This window comes from Acipenser ruthenus, chromosome 28 (genome assembly GCF_902713425.1).
Source record: "Acipenser ruthenus chromosome 28, fAciRut3.2 maternal haplotype, whole genome shotgun sequence".
NCBI lineage: Eukaryota > Metazoa > Chordata > Actinopteri > Acipenseriformes > Acipenseridae > Acipenser > Acipenser ruthenus.
The window spans coordinates 25,839,025-25,859,846 of NC_081216.1; the positions used below are offsets into that span (position 1 = coordinate 25,839,025).

The 20,822-nt window shown below is 35.9% G+C and overlaps 1 protein-coding gene across 3 annotated transcripts in view; it reads left to right on the top strand.

The window, feature by feature from the left end:
- Positions 1 to 20: 20 nt before the first annotated feature.
- The window catches only part of elp4 (elongator acetyltransferase complex subunit 4), a 61,574-nt gene continuing 40,772 nt past the window's right edge, over positions 21 to 20,822 (top strand). For 2 of the 3 annotated variants that reach the window (XM_034057330.3, XM_059002897.1), the window contains exons 1-7: positions 21 to 221; positions 697 to 732; positions 5,928 to 6,049; positions 9,049 to 9,186; positions 12,381 to 12,520; positions 16,892 to 16,976; positions 19,679 to 19,870. In XM_034057330.3, coding sequence (XP_033913221.3) covers positions 53 to 221; positions 697 to 732; positions 5,928 to 6,049; positions 9,049 to 9,186; positions 12,381 to 12,520; positions 16,892 to 16,976; positions 19,679 to 19,870 — 882 coding nt within the window. In that variant the 5' untranslated portion in view covers positions 21 to 52. The remainder of the gene's footprint in view (positions 222 to 696; positions 733 to 5,927; positions 6,050 to 9,048; positions 9,187 to 12,380; positions 12,521 to 16,891; positions 16,977 to 19,678; positions 19,871 to 20,822) is intronic. The other variant, XM_059002898.1, reaches the window with a different exon arrangement.

Below are 20,822 nucleotides of genomic sequence, written 5' to 3' on the forward strand. Positions count from 1 at the left end.
ATTGGCTCTTTGCATTTCTCCAGGTTCTCTTCCTGTCAACACAGAAATTAACATGGCGACGAACGCTGGAGTGAATGTAAATGCTGGCACGAGGGCTAATGCTACTAGCTTCCAGAAGAAATCCCGCAGTAAACTCGCCTCCATCCCAGGGACAAGACCGTCTGTTCAAAACGGGCAGCTTCTAGTGTCTACCGGGGTCACTTCACTTGATTATGTGATAGGTTGGTGTGGAAATATACTGTGGTGTTTGATTCACTGATAGTCCTTGTGCTGTAATTTATTTTAAATGATGACATATTTCGTTATTGTCAATACGTTGTTATATGATTGCAGTCACTCCTTATGAAATTTAAAAGCCCCATCTTATTGTTGCGATAATGCTAGAATTGCTTTTCTGTTGATATTATAAAGTACGATATGGCTTTACAGTTCATTTGTTGATGGTAGTCTAGGTTCAGTGTCATTTTAATTTATATTTAGATAACATTAAAAAAAAAAAAAAAAAAGAATGAATCGCCACCGACTATATTGTTATTCATATCCACAATGACCCCCATGCCAGAATATTGAAATCAGTACAAAGTATGCATTTCCTCCAATTGGATTCTGCTTTAAAAGTAGACATGCAAACCTCAATGGTTTACTGTGTTAACAAAATGTTTTTTTGTTTTGTTTTGTTTTTATATATATATATAGGAGGTGGATTAGCTGTTGGAACCCTACTGCTTATTGGTAAGTATTAGTGTTGTTGTTATTATTATTATTATTATTATTATTATTATTACACACAGTTAGCTAGGATGTTTCTCACTTTAGTTCAAAGGCATCCCACTAAAATGTTGTAATGTCGCCATGCTAATAAGAGGTTGCAGTTACTTTTTTTTAAAGCTTTGGTTCTTCCCTCGTTAAATTAAACAGATGTGATTATTAACCATATATCTGCATTTTCTGTTGAACTAGTCAGTCTTTTAGTTTTCGCTAATTATATTTGATTAAAAAAATGCAGGCTGTGGAAAGATGCACATTCTTGTGTACTGTAAGAGGTGAAGTCGTATTTTCAAGGCAGAAAGTCTTGCATAAGAATTGATGTATACATTGTCAAATCAGTATGGTTATTATTTTACATCTGTCCTGTTATATCTGTCTTAATAAAGCTGTTACTTTAAAATGACATCCTCTGTTGAGCTTCTGTATCACTTAACTGGTATTGATTGCAGGGTTCAGATGTGTTTTCAGTAGAAACTTTCCATATACCTGTAATATGCCTTGGTTTAAAAAAAAAAAACATTAGCTGTCTTTAGTATTCCCTTGCACTACCATTACTTCCACCAGTCTACAAATGAGTTCCTTTGGATAATTAGGTGCTCGTTTTATCTGCTCACATTATACTGGTTAATTTAATCATGTAATGGCAGATTCAGGTGTTATTTACATTGTCTCCTGCGGTGTGGTATCTTGGTGCAGGGAGGGTAGCTGATGTTGGTCTGCTCTTTCCTGCATTTTCAAATTCAGTGCCAATGGGAACCATTCAGAGTATTAGAGTATTCTCATATTGAAGATACAGCATTCCCTCGCTATAAGTCTATCGGTTATAACACGCTTCGGATATAACGCTCCTACAGCATGTCCCCCAATTCCCTATACTAGTGATGCATGCAATATTTCTACAGTAAATACAGTACCAGTGTTGTTCAAACTATAAACAACTTCTCAGTCTAACTTCTGTTTCTGTCTCTCCCTTTTGATACAGTATCTGAACTGAAGAAAAGCTTTATAACACAGACATCTTATTCAGCATTCGTTTTATAACTAAATAAATATTAGGCCTGTTACGTGGTTATCTTGCCTAATGTATTTACTTTTTTGCTGCGAGAGGAGCTGCGTCTTTCTCCGGGAGACGAGATGCTTCAGCTTTGCTTCAGCCCTGCTCTGGCAGTCGAACCTGGGGCGAGCCCATTCCCTCTTCCCCTCTCCCGACCCGCTCTCCTTCTCGCACTTGGTTTGCTTTGAACTGAACTCCCGACTGCCGTTTAGCCAGGCTATGTGTAGTTTAAAAACTGCTAATTAAAATGATCCACAAGTAAAAAATATAGCGTTGATTACATGGTGCTTTATGCATGGTTAATGCAACATTGTATAGCACAATCGGATGGTTAGTGGCAAAGAGGAACATGTATTTGCTTGGTCACACACAAGTACCCCAGAATAGTTTCTATAGTACTAAAACAGTAATTGTGTAAGCTACAAATATTGAGCCTTACAATACATATAAATAGTTAAAAAAATGATTTTACGTATTGCTTCTCTGACCCTTAGAACCGTTCATAAAAAGGTATTTAGAGATCAAATATATGCATACTAGTATATATGTATTGAGAGTCTGCTGTATTAGACTTCAGGTGCACTCTTGCATCATTCAGTGTAAACTGTTCTTAAATGTTTAAATTATGCCCAATTATTTGTAGTCATTTTCTTGTGTCAAATTAGGTGCTCATCTTTAGTACCTGATGCACATTATCCTGAGTAATTTAACCATATAATTGTCCATGCAGTGCCATTAAACTGTTAGTTTGTTGTAGTTCCTTCTCCTCCTGAGACACTGCAATGATAAAGATTTCTGGGGTAGGGGAAATAATTCATGTTTTATGCTTAAAAAAAAGATATATACAGGCCACTCCTAGCACCCCTGTGTTGTAAGTAGAGAGCTACCACAGTTACTGATTTTCAAGGAGTTTGTATTGATCCAAAGAACCTTGCATTAGGTGAAACTAATGCTATTTCCTTGCCTCTGTATTAGAGGCAGGTCTGCACCTGCAGAAACTAAACCCTGAAGCTGCATCAGTTTACTGTAATTAGGTATTATTGCCCTTTAAGTTGTGCATTTTATTTTTACCCTTTGGGGGGCACAATAGCAACATTTGGTATAGTCAAAACTTAATTTGAGATTCAGCCTTATTATCCTGTATCATTGTTTTTTAGTTTTCTATTGTAAAATACACTGCAATATTTAGGGGGAATCATGAAGTATTTCCCTAGATGTTCAACATGAGTTAAACTTTTTCAAGTTCACATTGGATGAGTTTATCCAAGAAATATATTGTGATATGCACATTTGTCAACTAATGCGTTTTGTTTTAAAATACTGATTCCCACTTCTATCAAACAGGACACACGTTGATATTTTAAAATGTGTTGATTGCAGAGGTCTATATGTTTAATTATATCATTCTTTGTCATGTATTTAGCAGAACATGTGAAAACTACATTACAGAGAAATTGTATATTTTTCTTGTTTTAAAAGTTATAAAGCTCAGAACAGCTTGAATATTGAATTTAACAACTAGTTCATGTTGGTACACTATACTCACCACTAGTGTTTGTGGCATTGAGTTGAGTACACATGGAGTCTGAATTCATCCATATGGAATATCATAGTTTATATGAAGTCATGTTGACTGAATAAGAATATATTTGGTGATCTTCAGCAAATGCTGTTTATTCCCTTCTGTTTCAAGACTATATGAAGTTTGTTCACATGGAAAAAAAAACAAAAAAAAATGGCAAGTAAAAACTTTAGTGAAAAAAAAACAAACCCCAATTGTGAACATGACTGATCTGTTCTGTGGTCTGTCATGATTATAGAAAGATGTATACCCACCCCTAAAACAATTCAGGCCAGGCTAATGGGTTCTAGAGATTTCATTTGTTAGGTGCTATTGAAACACCAATACAATGAGCACCATCTGAGGAACCCCATCTGGATGCCTTTTAGATCCTTTGAACACAACAAAGGTCTGGTGACCTAAAAATCCATCAGTAAAAGACAGTTATTTTAAATGACAAATTGAAGAGCTGTGGAATTTTATATAGATATGCTTTGACATCCTGAATTCAGGACATAGACATTCTTTAGGTTGCATTAGTTCTTTTAAGTTAGGTCTTTTTTTTTTGGTAAGGATTTATCTCTGAAAAGTTACTTTAGCCAATCAACTACCTATAGCATCGCTACAAGAAACAGTATGTTAAAATTGAAGGGATGTTTCATGCAAATCCATATATATATGACATGACAAGTGTTTGTGAAATTGCACTTTGGTGAAACAGAGAAGAAACAGTTGTTTGAGGCAATATCAAAGAAAATTCTTTCTCTGAAAAGTAAAGCTATTTACATGCTTACTTTGACTACAGATTGTCGAGTGACAAATTTTGGGAGCAATTTGGCTTGGTTCGAGCAGGAGGGGGCCTGTTGACACTACTGGGCTGTGTGAATGGGGTCTAAGAGGAAGCTCAGATATTGTTTCTTTGCAGGTCATCACACCTCATTGAGCTTTCGTTTGCTATTAGTTGCACAGGATTGCTTGGTCATGATGGGCTACTTCATTTGTGGACTTAACATATTAAAATTAACAAACTATAGAAAAATTAAGCACAACATTTTTAAGGTAAATGTTACACTTACTGGTAATGTATATCTACAGTACGTGTAGTAGAAGCACGCTGTTTATACACAATAACCAACAATTTCATACCATTTTATTGTGCATTAAATGGCATGTGCTGAATATCAAAATAAGTGCAACAATATGAAAAGCACAGCAGACCGCTATAGGTATGTGATTAAAGGGGTAAAACTTAGGAACTGCTTATTTATTTAACCTGTAGATTGACACTAGGTATGATTCTGTCCAAGTGAAGTGCATGTTATTTGCATGCCTTGTTTTTTTGTGCTTATCAGGGACTTTTACCGAACTTGTGATGATGATGATGGTGTAATTATGCAGATTGCTAGGGATTATGGACAGGTTTTTAGCCATCAGTTTGCGTTCTCTGGCCATTGTCATCTTAGCGGTGATCTCTCTATTTTTAGTCTATGGTTGGGAGTTAACACTGGTAAGCTAATGTCATCAATTATCTTCTTTTCTTCTTGGAGTATAACACTTTAAACATTCATTAAATCAATTACTATCATGTACTGTACACTATTTGCATAATCTGTATTTAGCAGGTCATCCATGACTAATTGACTTGCTGACCAGAGGCATAAATCTGCATTGGCTCTTGGAGGAACACACAGCCTGTTTGTAATGTGACCACTGCAGGTCAATATTTATACAAATCATTCCCAAACCTTCGGTTCTAAAAACAATAGTATAATAGTATACACTTTGAGCAATTTGCATGAAGTAAAATGTGTTTATACTTTATGTAACTGTTTATTAAAAGGTAAAATTGTTGAAAATCATATTTCTGGAATCATTTACGTTATTTCAAAAATGATAACGTGATGTCAATAATATTATGTGGTTGTGCAATTTAGTATCTGGTATTGTTTTTTTATGAGGTGGTGGAGGTGGGGGTACATTTAGAGTTTTAACTGGTTTGTGCAGGTACTAGGTTTGTAAAAAGCTTTATTGATGTGTGAAAAACCATAAAAAGATGGTGCCTTCCAAGCATATTTATTATAGGTGTTGATATGTGGCACATATGAAAAAGGTGTATGTACATCTAAAAAAAAATAAAAAAAAAAATAGGTGAAAACCATTGGGAGTTATGCTTATTGGCTTGTTAAACTAACAAACAGGTAATGCAGTTTAACACCTTTAGTGGAACATTCCTTATGCATATCTCATTTACACTTTTAATTGCTCATTATAATATATTTCAGTTTACCCCGACCCCCCTCCCCGATCAGTTTAACTTGGTAGTTATACTGAACAATTTCTTCAGAAAAGTGGCTTAACATATATTTAATTGCCATGACTGTACAAGGATATAATGGGAACTAAAACCGTTCTGCAGTAGTTTCTACCCATGCACATGTAACACAGCAACAACTAAACATTTTTCAGTTGACTTATTCAGAATTATTAATATAAATCAGGCTTTCCATTACTGTTTGTAATTAAAGCTGTGGTTTTTTTTTCCAGAGGAAGATAAATATGACAGCTACTCCCGCATGTTGCTGAAGTATTTTCTTGCCGAAGGTGTTGTCTGTGGGCATTCTCTTTACATAGCTTCATCCAGAGATCATCCAGGTGATATTTTGCAGGTATGAAAACGTTTACTTCAATGAAATATATAAATATTTATATAATATATAATTGTTTTCTAGCTTACTGGTAACCTTGCAGGATAGCTCCAGATGTTTCAGGTAAAAGCTGTATATCATTTAAAAAAAAATTGAAAGCATTCATCTAATAACAAAATAAAGAAATAAAGAAAAACAACAATTTTGTTTTGTAATTTGCGAAAAAGTAAGTGGACAAACCAGCTTTTTCATTGTCTTCTGTGCAGTTTGTTTTTAAATGTATGTAATTTTCAGTGTATGCAATTTTCTTTTGTGAGATGGATTATAAAAATGTTAAAGAATATATCTGGTAATAAAGCATGTTAATTTCTAGACAGACTGTTACTGTCCTTTATTTCTCATAGATATAACTATGACAAATGCCACTGTCATGACTAAGTGGAGAAAGACAATCTTGCAGACCATAATTATCTTACAACGGTGTGGGACAGATGGAGACAAGCACATGATAAAAAGACCCGTCACCGGCCTTAGATATAATATTTTACCACCCAGCAATTTATCCATCATTATTGAAAACAGTCATTCCTATTGAAGTCAGTTCTGTGATGCAGCCAGCATTAGGACTCCAATCCTATAAGTTACATCACATAAGAATCTATATAACAATGATGTGTTTGTACGCTTTCAGTTACCATTTTGAGAAAAGATCTCTGTTAGTTTACCAGCTGTTAAATGAAGAATGGGTTTATGATGTTAAAAAAACACTCCCGTTAACAAGTTTTAACTTACCAAGCTTCAGTTTTTAAGAACAAACTTGTTATCTAAGCCCCTTGGCAAACTGGCTCTCTTTCCCTTTATCTGAAAATAAACATCTCTGATGTTAACAGTACTGTACATATAAATATTTATATTGTATATTTAATAAAACAAATCTTGTGTCTAGCTCATTACTATTGGCTCGCATATGATGGGGGGATTCTGTCCAGCCGAAGTTTTGAACAACACTTGCCAGTTTTATTAACAGGTTACAGTAGCTGATGTGTGAAAAAAATGTACAGGGAGGTATGTGATGGCTTTAGCCTGCCTAATACACAGGTAATTAAACCAGCTTACAGGGGAGTGAGGTTAAGCCTCATTAACTGCGGGCTGCAGTATCTTGGGCTTCATTACACCCTGGAGAATCTCACTGTGAAAGGGGTCAAATTGTTTGATTGTCTCTGTGCATTTTTGCCAAAACATAATAATGTAAACTGCCTAACAACAGCACGCAGATGGACAGCAGAGGTAAATATTGTGATTGATACAACAGGAGGTCATAATTTAGCCTCAGTTGCAAATGAGCAAGCCTGTCTTTAATGACTTTTTTTAAACCCCCCATGGGAAGGGATGATATCTTAAATATTGCTAAATTAATGACAATCAGTTCTTGTAAATGTAATTATTTAAATGCTGATAAATCATACATACCAAGAATGCATTTTCCTGTTTTATAATGAAGGGACTGTACAGTACTATTCCGTGGTGTGTTTTTTTTTTTTTGTTTTTTTTTCAGGACTTTTTTTTTCCCCCCTTAAAATCCAATATATTGTTTTCAAAAAAGTTTTTAAATGTTATTGTAACAGGGATGACGTATAAAACAACAACAAACAAATAATTAAGATCTTAGCACGTGGAAGTATTGGAAAGGTGCTCTAATAACGAGATGAAACTGAAAAAGAACTTGCTACGTTTCTGTTTTGGGTCTCATTAGTTTAAATACCATGGTTGAATCCAGCTGAGTGAACTGAGTGTAAAGAATCTGAGTCGGTGAATGGCTCTCTCTCGCGTGTGTGCGTGTTCACTGGAGAAGAAAGAAGAGTAGCAACAGGCCACTATCACCTTAGGGAACACTGGCTTCACCTCCCTCCTTTGTTACATTAAAGTTGACTGGTGTAAAATGCTTAATCTACTCCTGAGACTCCATTCTCACAAACGACACGGCTGTAAAAGTAAAGCAGAGCAACGTGGGGTGACAGCAACAGGTGTGTCACTGATTATGTAAGGAGCAAAAGCTGAAACAATAGCCAGCCCAGGGAGTTGGACGAGTGCTTCAAAAAGGAATTATCCTAATGATCTGGGACAGAAAGCTGATCTGTGAGCAGTGCTGATTGGCCCATGGATAATCAAGCATAATGAGGATAACCCATGCCACAAAACATGGAAGGTGTTAATTTGAGGTGTTATTTGCAAGACAATAGCTTGTTTTTATTGAATGTAGAAGGAGAATCTCCTTGGGATTTTTTGCATACGTTCACCAGCTTGTGGAACAGAAATACTGTAAAAAATTATCCCCAGCGTACTGCTTTCAGATTTTCAATTAAAATTAAACTCATGGTTTAAAGACTTTTTTTATATACTTTCTGTTCTGCTGCCCTTCTGATGTTTCTATAGATTGTCATTATAAAAATATGTAACAATAACTAAGAACTGTGTGCATTTAAATGATAACACTATATAAAATGCAAACACATATACCAGTTACATCTTTATCACACTGGTTTGTTTTGTTAATTGGTACTTTCTAAAAACCGATATAAGGATAGTGGCTCCATAATTCTAATGTAAAGTAGTAGGTTACATTAAACTGTTCAGCTACATGTAGGCATTTTGCAACATTAATGGGTCAAACTGCATATGTCTAGTTTTGTCTTTTTTTGCTGAAAAAAATCTAAAAATCGTTAATGTGATCAATTTGTTCTAGGCTAGTGTTGGTATAATAGGATGTCTAATTGTTTGTCAGTAAATGTTGTCAGATTACTGTACAGTGTGCTGTGATCAGAAGTAAAATGTATTCAGTAAAACACAGGTTTTATAAACATACATGGAAAATATGGCTCAAAAATAGTTGCATTAACTGTAAGAACTACCAGACATAGGTTCTTTAAATGTGTCATACTGGATTCCAAAATGGTAATATTTAAAAAAGAAAAAAAAAACATGTATGTGTAATATATATATTCTTTGATTTTTGTTTATAGGAACTTCCAGCCCCCTTGCTTGATGAGATCTCAAATACAGAAGTGGAAAAAGAGCTAGCAAAAGCAGGTGATTCTTCGAGGGAAACTCAGGACTCCATGAAAATAGCATGGCGGTATCAGAACCTACCGAAAGTACAGGTATAAGAATGTCTGTGTATGTCACTGCGCTGCTTTGCAGGAGAGTTTAGGTTCTCAAAGATGCAATACCCTGCAACACATATTTAGTGTAGTGTATACACTAGCCTTCAACAAATTATTGTGATACCCTGAGATCTATTTAAATTTTCTAAACACCAGTTGATCTGAAATACCAACACTGATAAAATGGGTGCACCTGCACTAACGCGGACCTTTTTGTTGTATTTGGAGATGTGAACCCCATAAATCATCCCTGGGGGGTGGGGGCTACAGTAGGACACCAGCAGGACTAATATAGATTAAAGAGCGGTAGGCAGTGTATACAGTAAAGCATCTTGTCATTAATAACTTTAATAGGTTACTCCCTCCAATAAAGAGAGTCAGGTGGCTCTGCTGGATTCCAGTGTGTTTTCGTGAACAATGAAAACCTCATTAATACAACAGGGAAAAGGGTTTTAGTGCTGCCTTTATGTTCTCTTTTACCCTAGTTACAAGTGTCATCGTAAATTCAGATTCAAATGATTTAAGGTAGTATTAAAGAATTACGGTTGAATGAAACAGTGGTAACTTAATTATCACTTTTACTCACCGTTGTGTTGCTCTCTAACACTGGCAAGTAAATGTGGTGGCAGAACTGTTCACTGGTGAAACTGTTTCAGCAAAAACACGACTATAAGAAAACTTCATTCATTTCAGAGCTTTCTACTAAAAATAAATAGAACTGTGCATGCATATATGGTGTTTTGAGTGTTCTCTTTCGTAGACTGCAATAGCGGACTGCAGTTTTTTCTTTCCTAGACTTCTACACTGTAGTCTTTGGATGTTTTATAAGCTAAAGAAACAAAGACAAAGGGATGTTGAAACCAATGTTTACCTTCTTACTGAGCATGTGTAGTTTTATATGCAGACCATGCCTTGTACTGCAGCATAGATACCCAAACAAACTACGTACAGTATAGGAGAGAGGTTATTTTTAAATTTTATTATGTGTTTATTTATTATACATATTGCACATTTAAACCAAAAAAACTGCTGTGTGAGAAATTTCAACAGGCATACAAAGCATTAAATATATATATATATATATATATATATATATATATATATATATATATATATATATGGAGTTAGTCTTTAATATTTATTCTAAAAATACTAATCTTTTATTTATTACTGTGTCCTTTGCTGACCTTCCTGGGGCTCTTAAGGCAGGGCCGTTTCGGGATGTTTGTTTTTGTGGCCTCTCTACACAGGGGTAATGACTTGGCAAATGTTGTAATGGGCCACTTTAAGTATACTTGAAGGTTTTGAAAGGTAGCGATAGGTTACCCCAGTTCATTGATTACATTTGAACAGGCATATGAGCAAGAACTATAATATATTGTTACAAGACACGCCCTTTTCTGTTTCTTGGTTTTCATACAGCACCCTTAAGTAAATGTTGAATGGAGCTAATAAATTGTTTATCCATGTGCTAAGTGTGTGTGGAAAGCACTTGTAATTGGTATCAAACCACTGAGCCCTTTGTGGAAGCTTTAACAGATGTAATCCATTTGAAAAAAAGGTTATTTTCCTTCTTTTTTTTTTTTTTTTGTTAAATGAGATTTTTCTATAACACAGCCTGTTTGGCAATTTGGCATTTAAAAAGAATGAACTCCATTGCATGACGAAGAGAAAGATAAAACATAAAAAAACAAGGAGCAAAAAATAAAGTTAATTATTTTATTGTTGTAAAAGAATGACATTTTATATTGCAGGAAAGTTGTTATAAAAACCAATCTCTCCAAGGTTACGAAGTAGTTAAGGCTATCTCTAAACAAAATTAGAAGGTGCAGTTCCTTCTGAATGAGCCATTTGTGTACTTGCGGCGATATATAAACTGTCACAGCATGAAATCAATTTTCTGCTTTGGTTCATCTCAAATCTGAGGTTTCGAGCACATTAGTGTTGCAATTAGAAACATCAGCAGCAGAAGGTAGTCAGAAAGCCGTCTGCTATCTGACAGAGCCATTCCCTTTTCTTTCCTCCAGACTATCTTCAGAACTGAGGAGGTGACAGGCACAGAGCCTAATAGTCACTGATAATAAATTTATCAACTCTCAAACTAAGGAATGAAAAGGCTTCACCCCAGCCATTCAGATGAGACAGATTACTCACACTTAGTTGATTCAGGTAGGCTTTTGCAAGCTTCCCCACTAGGCCTGGGAATTTAGCACATTGAGGCCTATTCATAGGAGCCTAACACAGACCATGCTTTTATTGAACACTGTTTTATTATAGCTAAAGCCTTCTCCACCCAGCTTGTAGATGCTATACTCTTTCTTCTGAATTAAGAAAGGTTATCCCCTATCTTAATCCGTATTGCAATGTGGATTAAGGACACCAGCGTGCCCCCTGGATTCTCTAAGAGAGCCTGGAAACTTTTTCTCTTCGCTATCTTTACAAAATGCCAATAGGCCTCACTGAGGATTTGCATCCGAAATCAGCAACCTGGAGTTTTTCTCAATGAAGACATCAGATCAAAGTTCAGTTAGTCAAGCCCCTCTAAAACGTTAAGGAGGCTGGGCTGTACACAATGAAAAGATGAGCTCTGGTGGGGTTTGCAATAAAAAAACATTCTAATCCATTTTCCAGATTAAGAACAGATTATAAATCAAACATTCTTTTTTCACTTTATTTAAAAACAGTAACTATGCTAGTTGCTTTATTCCCTCATCTATGCATTTTGCTGTAAAATAAATAAATAAAAAAAGGCTGAGTAGCATATGCAATTTTGACATTTCAAAAGGCAAATACCTTTGACCGAATTTTGGCTCCATCATAGTTTTACTTTTGAGACGCAGTACAATCATATTGGCCCTCGAACCACAAGCAATTGTATCTTACTATTAGTACAGAAGTTGTGGGTGAATTGTACCTGCTGTACCTCGAATTAAAATGGTACCTCTAGTTTCAAAAACTAGACATTTCACTATGTGGGACGCCTTTTGTGTTTGCCTTATGACTAATGGTTATTTAGGAACCAATGGTCCCAACTATAAAGGAAATCCTGCATTTATAATGATGAATTTGGGCAGCTGAAATATTGAAATAACATTAAAGGGGATGGTTAAAAGTAGATAATTCTGCTGGTGTCTGAGTATTTTAGACCCCCAGTTTACAGGGAACTTGACCCACATTTTGATGTCTTTTAGACTACTCTGGCATCCTCTTCAAGATTTGGTCACTACTATGATGTTTCCAAATCAATGAGTACTGATATGTGTGAGGCAGCCACATGTCATAGCTTCTTCCTTCCTAATGAGCTGCCTTTGGAATCTGCCGCAGAATCAAGGTATGTTTGTAAGCTTTTCGTATTAAAGTATTATGGTTAAAAATAGATTTTTTTGTTACTTAAGATGGCATATTGATATTTACAATTCTTTATTTCCTTTAAAATGATTTTGCATTTGGATGTGTCAACCTAAGGGTTGCCTTGCATACTGGTAAACAATTCCCTATTCATGGTATACAGTATGCTAGGTAATGGACAGTATGATTGGTTGTGTTTTATAACATATGCTTAACTAATAAAGATAAGAACCAACTTTATACATTTTGCATTTAAAGTACATCTCAGTTGTAGAAGAAGCAAATTAGCTAGTAAAAGGGTTTAGTGAATTTAAACAAATAAAAACAGTATTTACTTTTTTGGTTTTACGGTTTTAAGTGTCTCCCCTGTATCAAAGGACAGACACGTTTTTTATATGAATACATGGTAAACAAAGCAATCTGGTCAGTTGCACACAGAGGTTTTCGTTTTATTAAGCTCCATGCTTTATTTTAGCTAACAGGCAGTTTTTAAGATACTAAAACGTACTGCTGGCCAATAAATCGCCTGTTTGCTCAGTAAAAAGTTCAGTTGACTCATGTGACCAAAACCAGTCCATGGAAGTGAGCTGCTTTTAAAAGCTGTGTTGATTCTAGCTCAAAATAAATAGACAATAACTGTTTATTTTAACTGTTTAGTGATAAATAAAATGCTATAAAAGAATTCATGGAAGACATTAAAACATCATTGGTAAAATACTATATGTGCTGACACATGTAGGGATAGATCATTTGCGCCTTAAATAGTAATTAAATTACTATTTAATTTTAGACACCAAATACAATTAAACAGTCAAATAAATAGTAACATAACTGTTTTTATCTGGTTTGTAGTTGTGTAAAATGTGTTTGCATTAATTAACAGAACAATGTACTTCATTTGTTAAACCGCATCTACTGTACGGTTCCAGCAATATGTGGGAACTGTGTTTCATTCCTCAAGAGTGCCACGTCTGTAAAAGACTGTGGAAATAGCTTGAGAGATGTTAATGGGGGGGGGGGGAAAAAGAGTGAATAAATAAACTTTACAGAAACATTTTAGAATTTGTTAAGAGCTCGGGCAGATCATTTACCAAATTACAGACAGCAGTACCTTTTGACACCGTATTAACTTCTTTTCATGACAGTCATAAATATAGAAAATATAACATCCTGTGAAGAGAAGACTCATCAGTGAGACAAAATGACAGCTCATTGACTAAAAATTAATCCTTTAAACTGGCTTTTCATACATGCAAGATGCCCCATGTTGACTTCCTGACTAATAAATTGGGCTATTTTATGGTATCATGTAATTGGTATAAATTACTCACCAGGTGATATGGACCCTGTTGTTAAAATGGGGCTACTTTTATAACAGAAAAAAAGAAAGGTCTTGCCGAGCAGTGGTGTACTCAGTCTCTTCTCGGAGTTTAATCTTAATTAGCTAACACATTTGCTCTTGTAGATTATCGCCTACCTCTTATCATTATCTATATGATCTGAAGCTCAGCAGGAAATACATGATATTATATATTAGTGATGACTGTGAAAAACCAACACAAAAAAGGACAGATTGTTTCATTACAGTAAAGAATACAATTCATGTTGTACTGCAGATCTTCATACGGGAGAAGTGTTTAAATAATAATGTTACCTTTATCAAGTATTGTTCTAATTAAATAAAATGGTATGTCTTATTTGTATGTGGTTTATGTAACACTTGTCCGGAAGAGTTCCAACACAATGATTGCCTTATCCTTCTGAGCAAAATGTGCAAGTAACTAATTTTGCAAATGTCTAGTTGAGTTTTATACTAAAAATAAAATGGTGTTATTCTGGAAATGTGCCTTTTAAAATAGTGCCTGTATGCCATCGCTGATTTGGCTCCGTTTTTGGGAGGGGTATCTAGATTAATCAGTAATTACATTTCCTATTAGTTTTATTTACTGTCCATGTTATTTACTTTTATGTGTCTTGTGTGTTTACTGAACTGCAGAGCAAGTGGATGCTGTTTTGCCTGTTCAGAGGCTTAGCATTTCGCATATATCTAGACATTTGCCTTTTAAATGTGCTAATAGTCTACAATGTAAAGTGGTTGTACTTCAGTTTATAACATATTGGGTTAGATGCATTTGGTCCAGTGAAAAAAAATATACAAATATCTTTATTAAATAACTGAGAACCTACACACAGTTGTCTTTTTCTAGCACTGTAATACAAGTTTGTTTTCCTCTACCAAATAAATAAATAAATACTGGTCCAAAATCATGCACTGGAGCTAAAGGCGCAGTGCGGTCATGCACATCAGTACAAAGCCTGAAAGATGAACATTTCAGATGTACACATTCTTTGCCTCTGCATATCAGCTGACCTCTGATCCTGAGCTGTTTTGCCTCTTGGGCATTACAGACAGTTATCTCTATCACCGGATATAGCTGATTTCCACATTCACCCACTTAGTAAGTTTCAGTGTTTACACTGCTTAAAAACAAATTACCATCTGTTTATTCACGCTACAACATACACCCAGACTTGATAATTATGAGAAGATAACAAGATTATCTTTCTATAAAAAAAATCAACGCGCATTCATATTCCAGGCTTACTTGTCATATACTTGATTCAGAATGAACAATGGAATCTTTCATAATCTTTATTTATTATGATATTTTTTTAGAAATTTGCAAATTCGATGCATTACTTTGTGCATCTTTATTGTTCAAACTTAAGCATGTTTTTTTTATTTTTTATTTTTTATTAAATTAACCAAGGTCACATGCTTCCTTGCACACAAGCCCAAAATAAGTACCTGTGGTGGCTGTTATGAATAGTAATGTTGTGACATTTACCCAGGTAGATTGGCCATGATATAGCATTGACAACTGTGTGTTTTGACAGATTAGCCAGCATGATGGTTAGTGTACTGGGCAGCAGTGTGGAGTAGTGGTTAGGGCTCTGGACTCTTGACCGGAGGGTTGTGGGTTGAATCCCAGGTAGAGGACACTGCTGCTGTACCCATGAGCAAGGTACTTTACCTAGATTGCTCCAGTAAAAACCCAACTGTATAAATGGGTAATTGTATGTAAAAAATGTAAGTCGCCCTGGATAAGGGCGTCTGCTAAGAAATAAATAATAATAATAATACTGGTGTGTTGTACTGTGCTGACCCTCAGCATGAGGATGTCCACCCTGTTCGACTGTTTTAAAACAAGCCTTAAAAAGGGGCATTGTTCCACAAGTGATGTCTATAGGGTTTGTATTACCTGAGTTGTTTTGTTAATAAAACGATTGTACAAGATGAGCTCAGGTGAAGAGGACATTGATCAGGTGTGCTTGGAATAGCAGTTCATTAACGATGTTTTAATCATCTGTGATTTTACACAGAAATGCTGTGGTGGTTGCATCCTTTAAGTTGCTTCATTAAATCATTAATTTTCTTGGAGGTAAGTGAGGCTGACATAATGAAGCCATCTTGGTCTCAGCAGATTTTCTCTTTCATGGAGTGTCAGGGTACAGAGGTAGTTAATAGCAGACAATCACAGCTGACTTCTGATGTTTTAATTGATTCATTTGAGTTATCAGTATTTTCCATTAACTCTTTGAGAAATGGATTACAGACTGCAGTGCTTTGTACATGTGTCAGCTATGCAGCCATGAAGTGTGATCATCAAAGCTGTAACTGCCAAACTGGTTATAAAAAAAATCAAATGCATATTGTAATATCATAAATTCTTCTCATTATTCTTTCCTTTACTGTTACTGTGCCACTGTCAACTTTAGTCGCCCCAATAAAAAACTGAAGCTCTTGACACTGGTCGTCAGCAGTCATCCTATACTATAATTCCTGGTTAAAAAACATGCACACACTTCATCATACAGCTTAATAATGTACACTTTTTATACTTTTAATCCCTGTCTGTTTGTACTAGTTACATTCAGATAGAAAGGAGGTTACAACATTTTTGTTGGGAAAGAAATGATCCACTTGTTCCAGGAATAGTGGTCTAGACGGAAGTCCTTATCAATTTTTTTAACATTTTATTTTGATTTTTACGTACAGTGGCAAATTATATGTATTTTTTTTCCTTCACTAACCTTTGACAAGTATTGTTTACTCCCCCCCCCCCCCCCCCCCCCCAAAAAAAAAAAAGTTAAATGAATCTGCATTTAAATAACATCCCTAAATCTGATAACAGCCATTACCGAGAGGAACATAGTGGAAGATAGAGGATTATTCCAGCAGGTTTTGTCACTATACAGGAAGAGCACAGCTAACTGTGCAGCTTGATCTGTATTTTGCCTCTAAAGCCTGTTTTTAATCTGTTGCTCTGCATTAATCCTTTTTGTTCTACAGTAATATGAACATGGGCTATATCAAGCTGCTGCGATCCATCCAGGGAGTCATCCACAAGGAAGGATTTGACGGAGCTGGTCCCCAGGTAGGGAGCATGAACCCTCTGCGTCTTCTGTAATCAAGTAACTAATGTTGTTTTCATAACGCTCTCTGGAGGGTTTGAACCATGAGGGTTTCGAATAATCAACAGTGAACAAGCTGTTTCTAAGCACTGACGAGGTAAACAAGCAGAGCAAAGACATCGTGTGGGCAATATGTTAATGTTCATTTAACTCTCACTCTCCCTGGAAATAGGCATGCTGAGTTCAAGTTCTTTCATTTCTAGAAGAGAAAACGTAAATAGAGGAAAGAAAAAATAAATAAAAAATGCTCAAATCTATCATGATTGCTAAATGTTTGTGTGTCTGATTTGCCATTTTTGGTAAAGCCACAATTCTGGAAATTAAAAAGTGCTTAGCTCATTTAGGAATTCTAGTGAAAGTCTCTATTTGTTCATTTTGTCTGTGTGTCTTTTCTGATGATGTGCTTTAGATATAAAGTGAAAAGTACAGTTTGACACTTGCACAATACACCTTTATGAAATATGCTGTTTTATCATAACAGACACTCTTGTTTATCCCTGTGAAGTTGGCAGCATGTATAACCTGTCTGCTTAATTTTGGCTTCGGTTTTTCCATTCAAAAGACTATCCCTGCAGTGTTCACCAGATATTTGAGTGTACATTTATAAGAACTATAATTAAAACAATTCTGTACCTGCAATAGGATATTGTAAATGCACAAAACAAACGTTTGTTTAAAAACTGGTGTTATAAAAAATAATATGGCAGGTTTATTTTGTAAATCGACCTTTGAGTTATGAGAATTGGAATTTAGAACGACATCTGTTGGTAACATTCAACTGACTGTTCTGAAGCACACAGTTCTGGACTGCAAGATACTATTGTCTTGTTGTGCAGCCCCTAAGTGTTGGCAAGTTGCACTCTCATATTTGAGGCCAAAAGCTCAAAAACCTCCTGTGACTCTTGCACCATCAGCATTGTTTTCCAAAAAAAAAAACATGGGCAAATATATTGCTGTTTTAAAATGAAATAGCATTCTTTTTGGACATCACTTTTACATTAAAGCAACAGACTGATGTCTATCGTCTCAGCTGTGTTAGAAAATACTGTTTTGAACTTGATGTATCTGTCAGTTAGGATTCATTCTGTATTCTATCAAAGTCAAAATTATTTCCTAGCTTTTCAGTGTAAATCATAAAAAATTGTGTTTCGACTGGAGTGAAGTCTCGTTACCACACTCTCTTCGCTGTTTGCAGCACTTTTGTCCAAATCTAGCTTATAATAAATGAACTTGCAGTCTTTAGTGAGATTTCCTCACAGATCCAGGCAGACTTGTCTTCCCTGTGGAGTGGATGCCCCTCTGGAGAAGTAAATTGGTCCCTGACAGGCACCTCACCCCCCTTTCCTGGAGTAGCCATGGCAACAGGCATGTCATAACAGTTCCCACAATATCGTGTGTGGAGCAGCTTCTCCAGCACACTGACAGCTCTTTGGAAGCAGGACATTTTTACAGAAAGCAAAAAGCAAATGACACCCACACCCAGGGAACCTTTCAGCCAAATAAACTGCTACTGTATGTGACTGAAACAGTAAGGTTTATTTTTCTTAGATACGCAGGTTTTTATAGAAAATGTTGTTTATACACTACAATGTCAATGGCTGTGCTGATGTTCAGTTATGAAGCTATGGTTATTGTAAATCACAAGTTAACTAGTTCTATGATTCAGAAGTATTCTACAAAATACAATTTTTCTTCTTAAAGTCTGAAATAAGTCTGCAGTTTAGTATCGCATATATATGCGCGCACACACACACACACACACACACACACACACACACACCAGTTTTGGAAGTTTGTGCATCCTAGTTTAAAGCAAGATCAATAAAAACAGGAAGATTGTGGCACATCACTAATATATTTGATAATACTACTGTATTATTTTTGGCTAGAGGTGTAACTTTACCAATTGTTTTTCCCTTTAGAATAATGGAATTAATGCTTAATGAATTTGGCTCTATATATTCTTCGCAGTCTGCAGTTAATGCTTCTGTTTCAAATGTGCCAGCTTTTGCTAACATAATATTGGTATTTCTGTGTTACAGGTTTAAGCAGGAACTAGAAGTGTAAAAAATATTGATCGTCTTTATAGCAGGAATTGATTGCAGTTGGAGGCCTAGCACACTCCGATCCTGTCCTGGCACTTCCCTGGTAGTTCTGTAGTCTTTTGCAAGACCCTACAGCCAACTTGCCTTGTTGATGTGCCAAAAATGCAACTTGCTTTTGTATGTCATCAGACATTCTGAAAGCAAGTCTAGACAGCTTTTCAAAAATCTTATTGTCCCCCTGTCCTGTGGCTCCTCTATTTGACAATTGTTTCATATAAAATGTAACTGATGTTCTGCTCCCATAACAATAATAAGCACAGCAGTATGACTTTTGTGTTATAGTTGACAAAGGTGCAAGATGTAAACATGTAATGATTTAGGTATTTCTATGTGTGAGTGTGTGTGTGTGTGTGTTTTAAAGTTTTGAATGTGTTATTACTGTATACCTCTGTCTTTCTATATGCTTCGGATTCTCTATTTTTATAAAACAAATACAGGACCTTTTGTGAAATGATCAAGCTCTTTAGAAATAAACAGATTTTTTGGGGGTGGGAGGGTGGAAATACTGCATAAACAAGGAAAACTTTGAAACATTTACAGTGACTATTGTATTTTAATAGAACAAGCCAAGAAGTATTCTCAGGATAGGAGTCCATTCGCTTGGATCAGCCCTTTGGGGTGATGACGATATCTGTTGTAAAGAGAACCCAGAACATGCCCACAGTCTGACAACATTTCTGTACAGCCTGCGTGCGCTTCTCCGAACGTCGCTTTCTGTTTGTATGGTTACGGTGCCTTCACACCTCATTCAGGTAAGCTTTATAAAATATAAATGTGATTAATGTATTCCAGTCGAGTGAGTTTTTGGAGACCAGATCAGATATTGGCATCAAATATGACATTCTGTGTTTTTTTGTCACCGTGACATATTTTTTACTGTGCACCAGATCCATTGAAGGATATATCTTGGTGTAAACTTTGCTGGTATGATTTAATGTTATATTTTTGTGACAAACGGTACAGAGGTATACATAGTTGTAAAGAGTTCACTATCAGGTCTTTAGGTTTATTGTATTGTGGGGTTTAACTTCTACTTTATTTTCTTGGTGAAAACATCTTAGATTTTGTATACATTATTTATCAATGTTATTCCAGTTTTTTGCTACACAATATGAAATGCCCAATTCAAATTTGGAATCACCTCTGAAACCCACTTACCAATCACAAGGACCAAAGGTCAGTGGCCGAACTCTGTTCCTGCTATCAAGTCAATCGTCTCTCTTCACCAGCCGAACCTTACCAAGCTACTTAACCTTGGAGACGAGGCCCAGCTTGGGTAGTCTCTGCCTGGACTCATTGGACTCGTGGCCACTAGGGGGCACTGAAGTAAACTACCCTCAGCCCATTTCCCTCTTAACCCTACAGAGTTTTCAAAGGCCAAAGTTGCACACCTTTGGGCTCCAGCTAAGACCAGCAATTGGGCACAAATGGGATTCAAACCGCTCTAGCATGACTCAGCATGCACTCCAAGCGATGGCGCTTTTTATTAGGTGACTTTTTAATGGTGCTGACACCCGTAATAACTTGTTTGTGTCCTAAAGTGTACTGACATGGCTTGTTAATCATTGCTTTTCTTCTCCTTGTCAATGCAATCTGAGGATTTGAAAGCTGCACTGAGCCACCTAGCTGCGTTTTCTCGCAATACCCAGACTAGCATGCCTTAAGCACGGCTGTCTACTTCTAGGATCAGGTGGAAATCCTTTG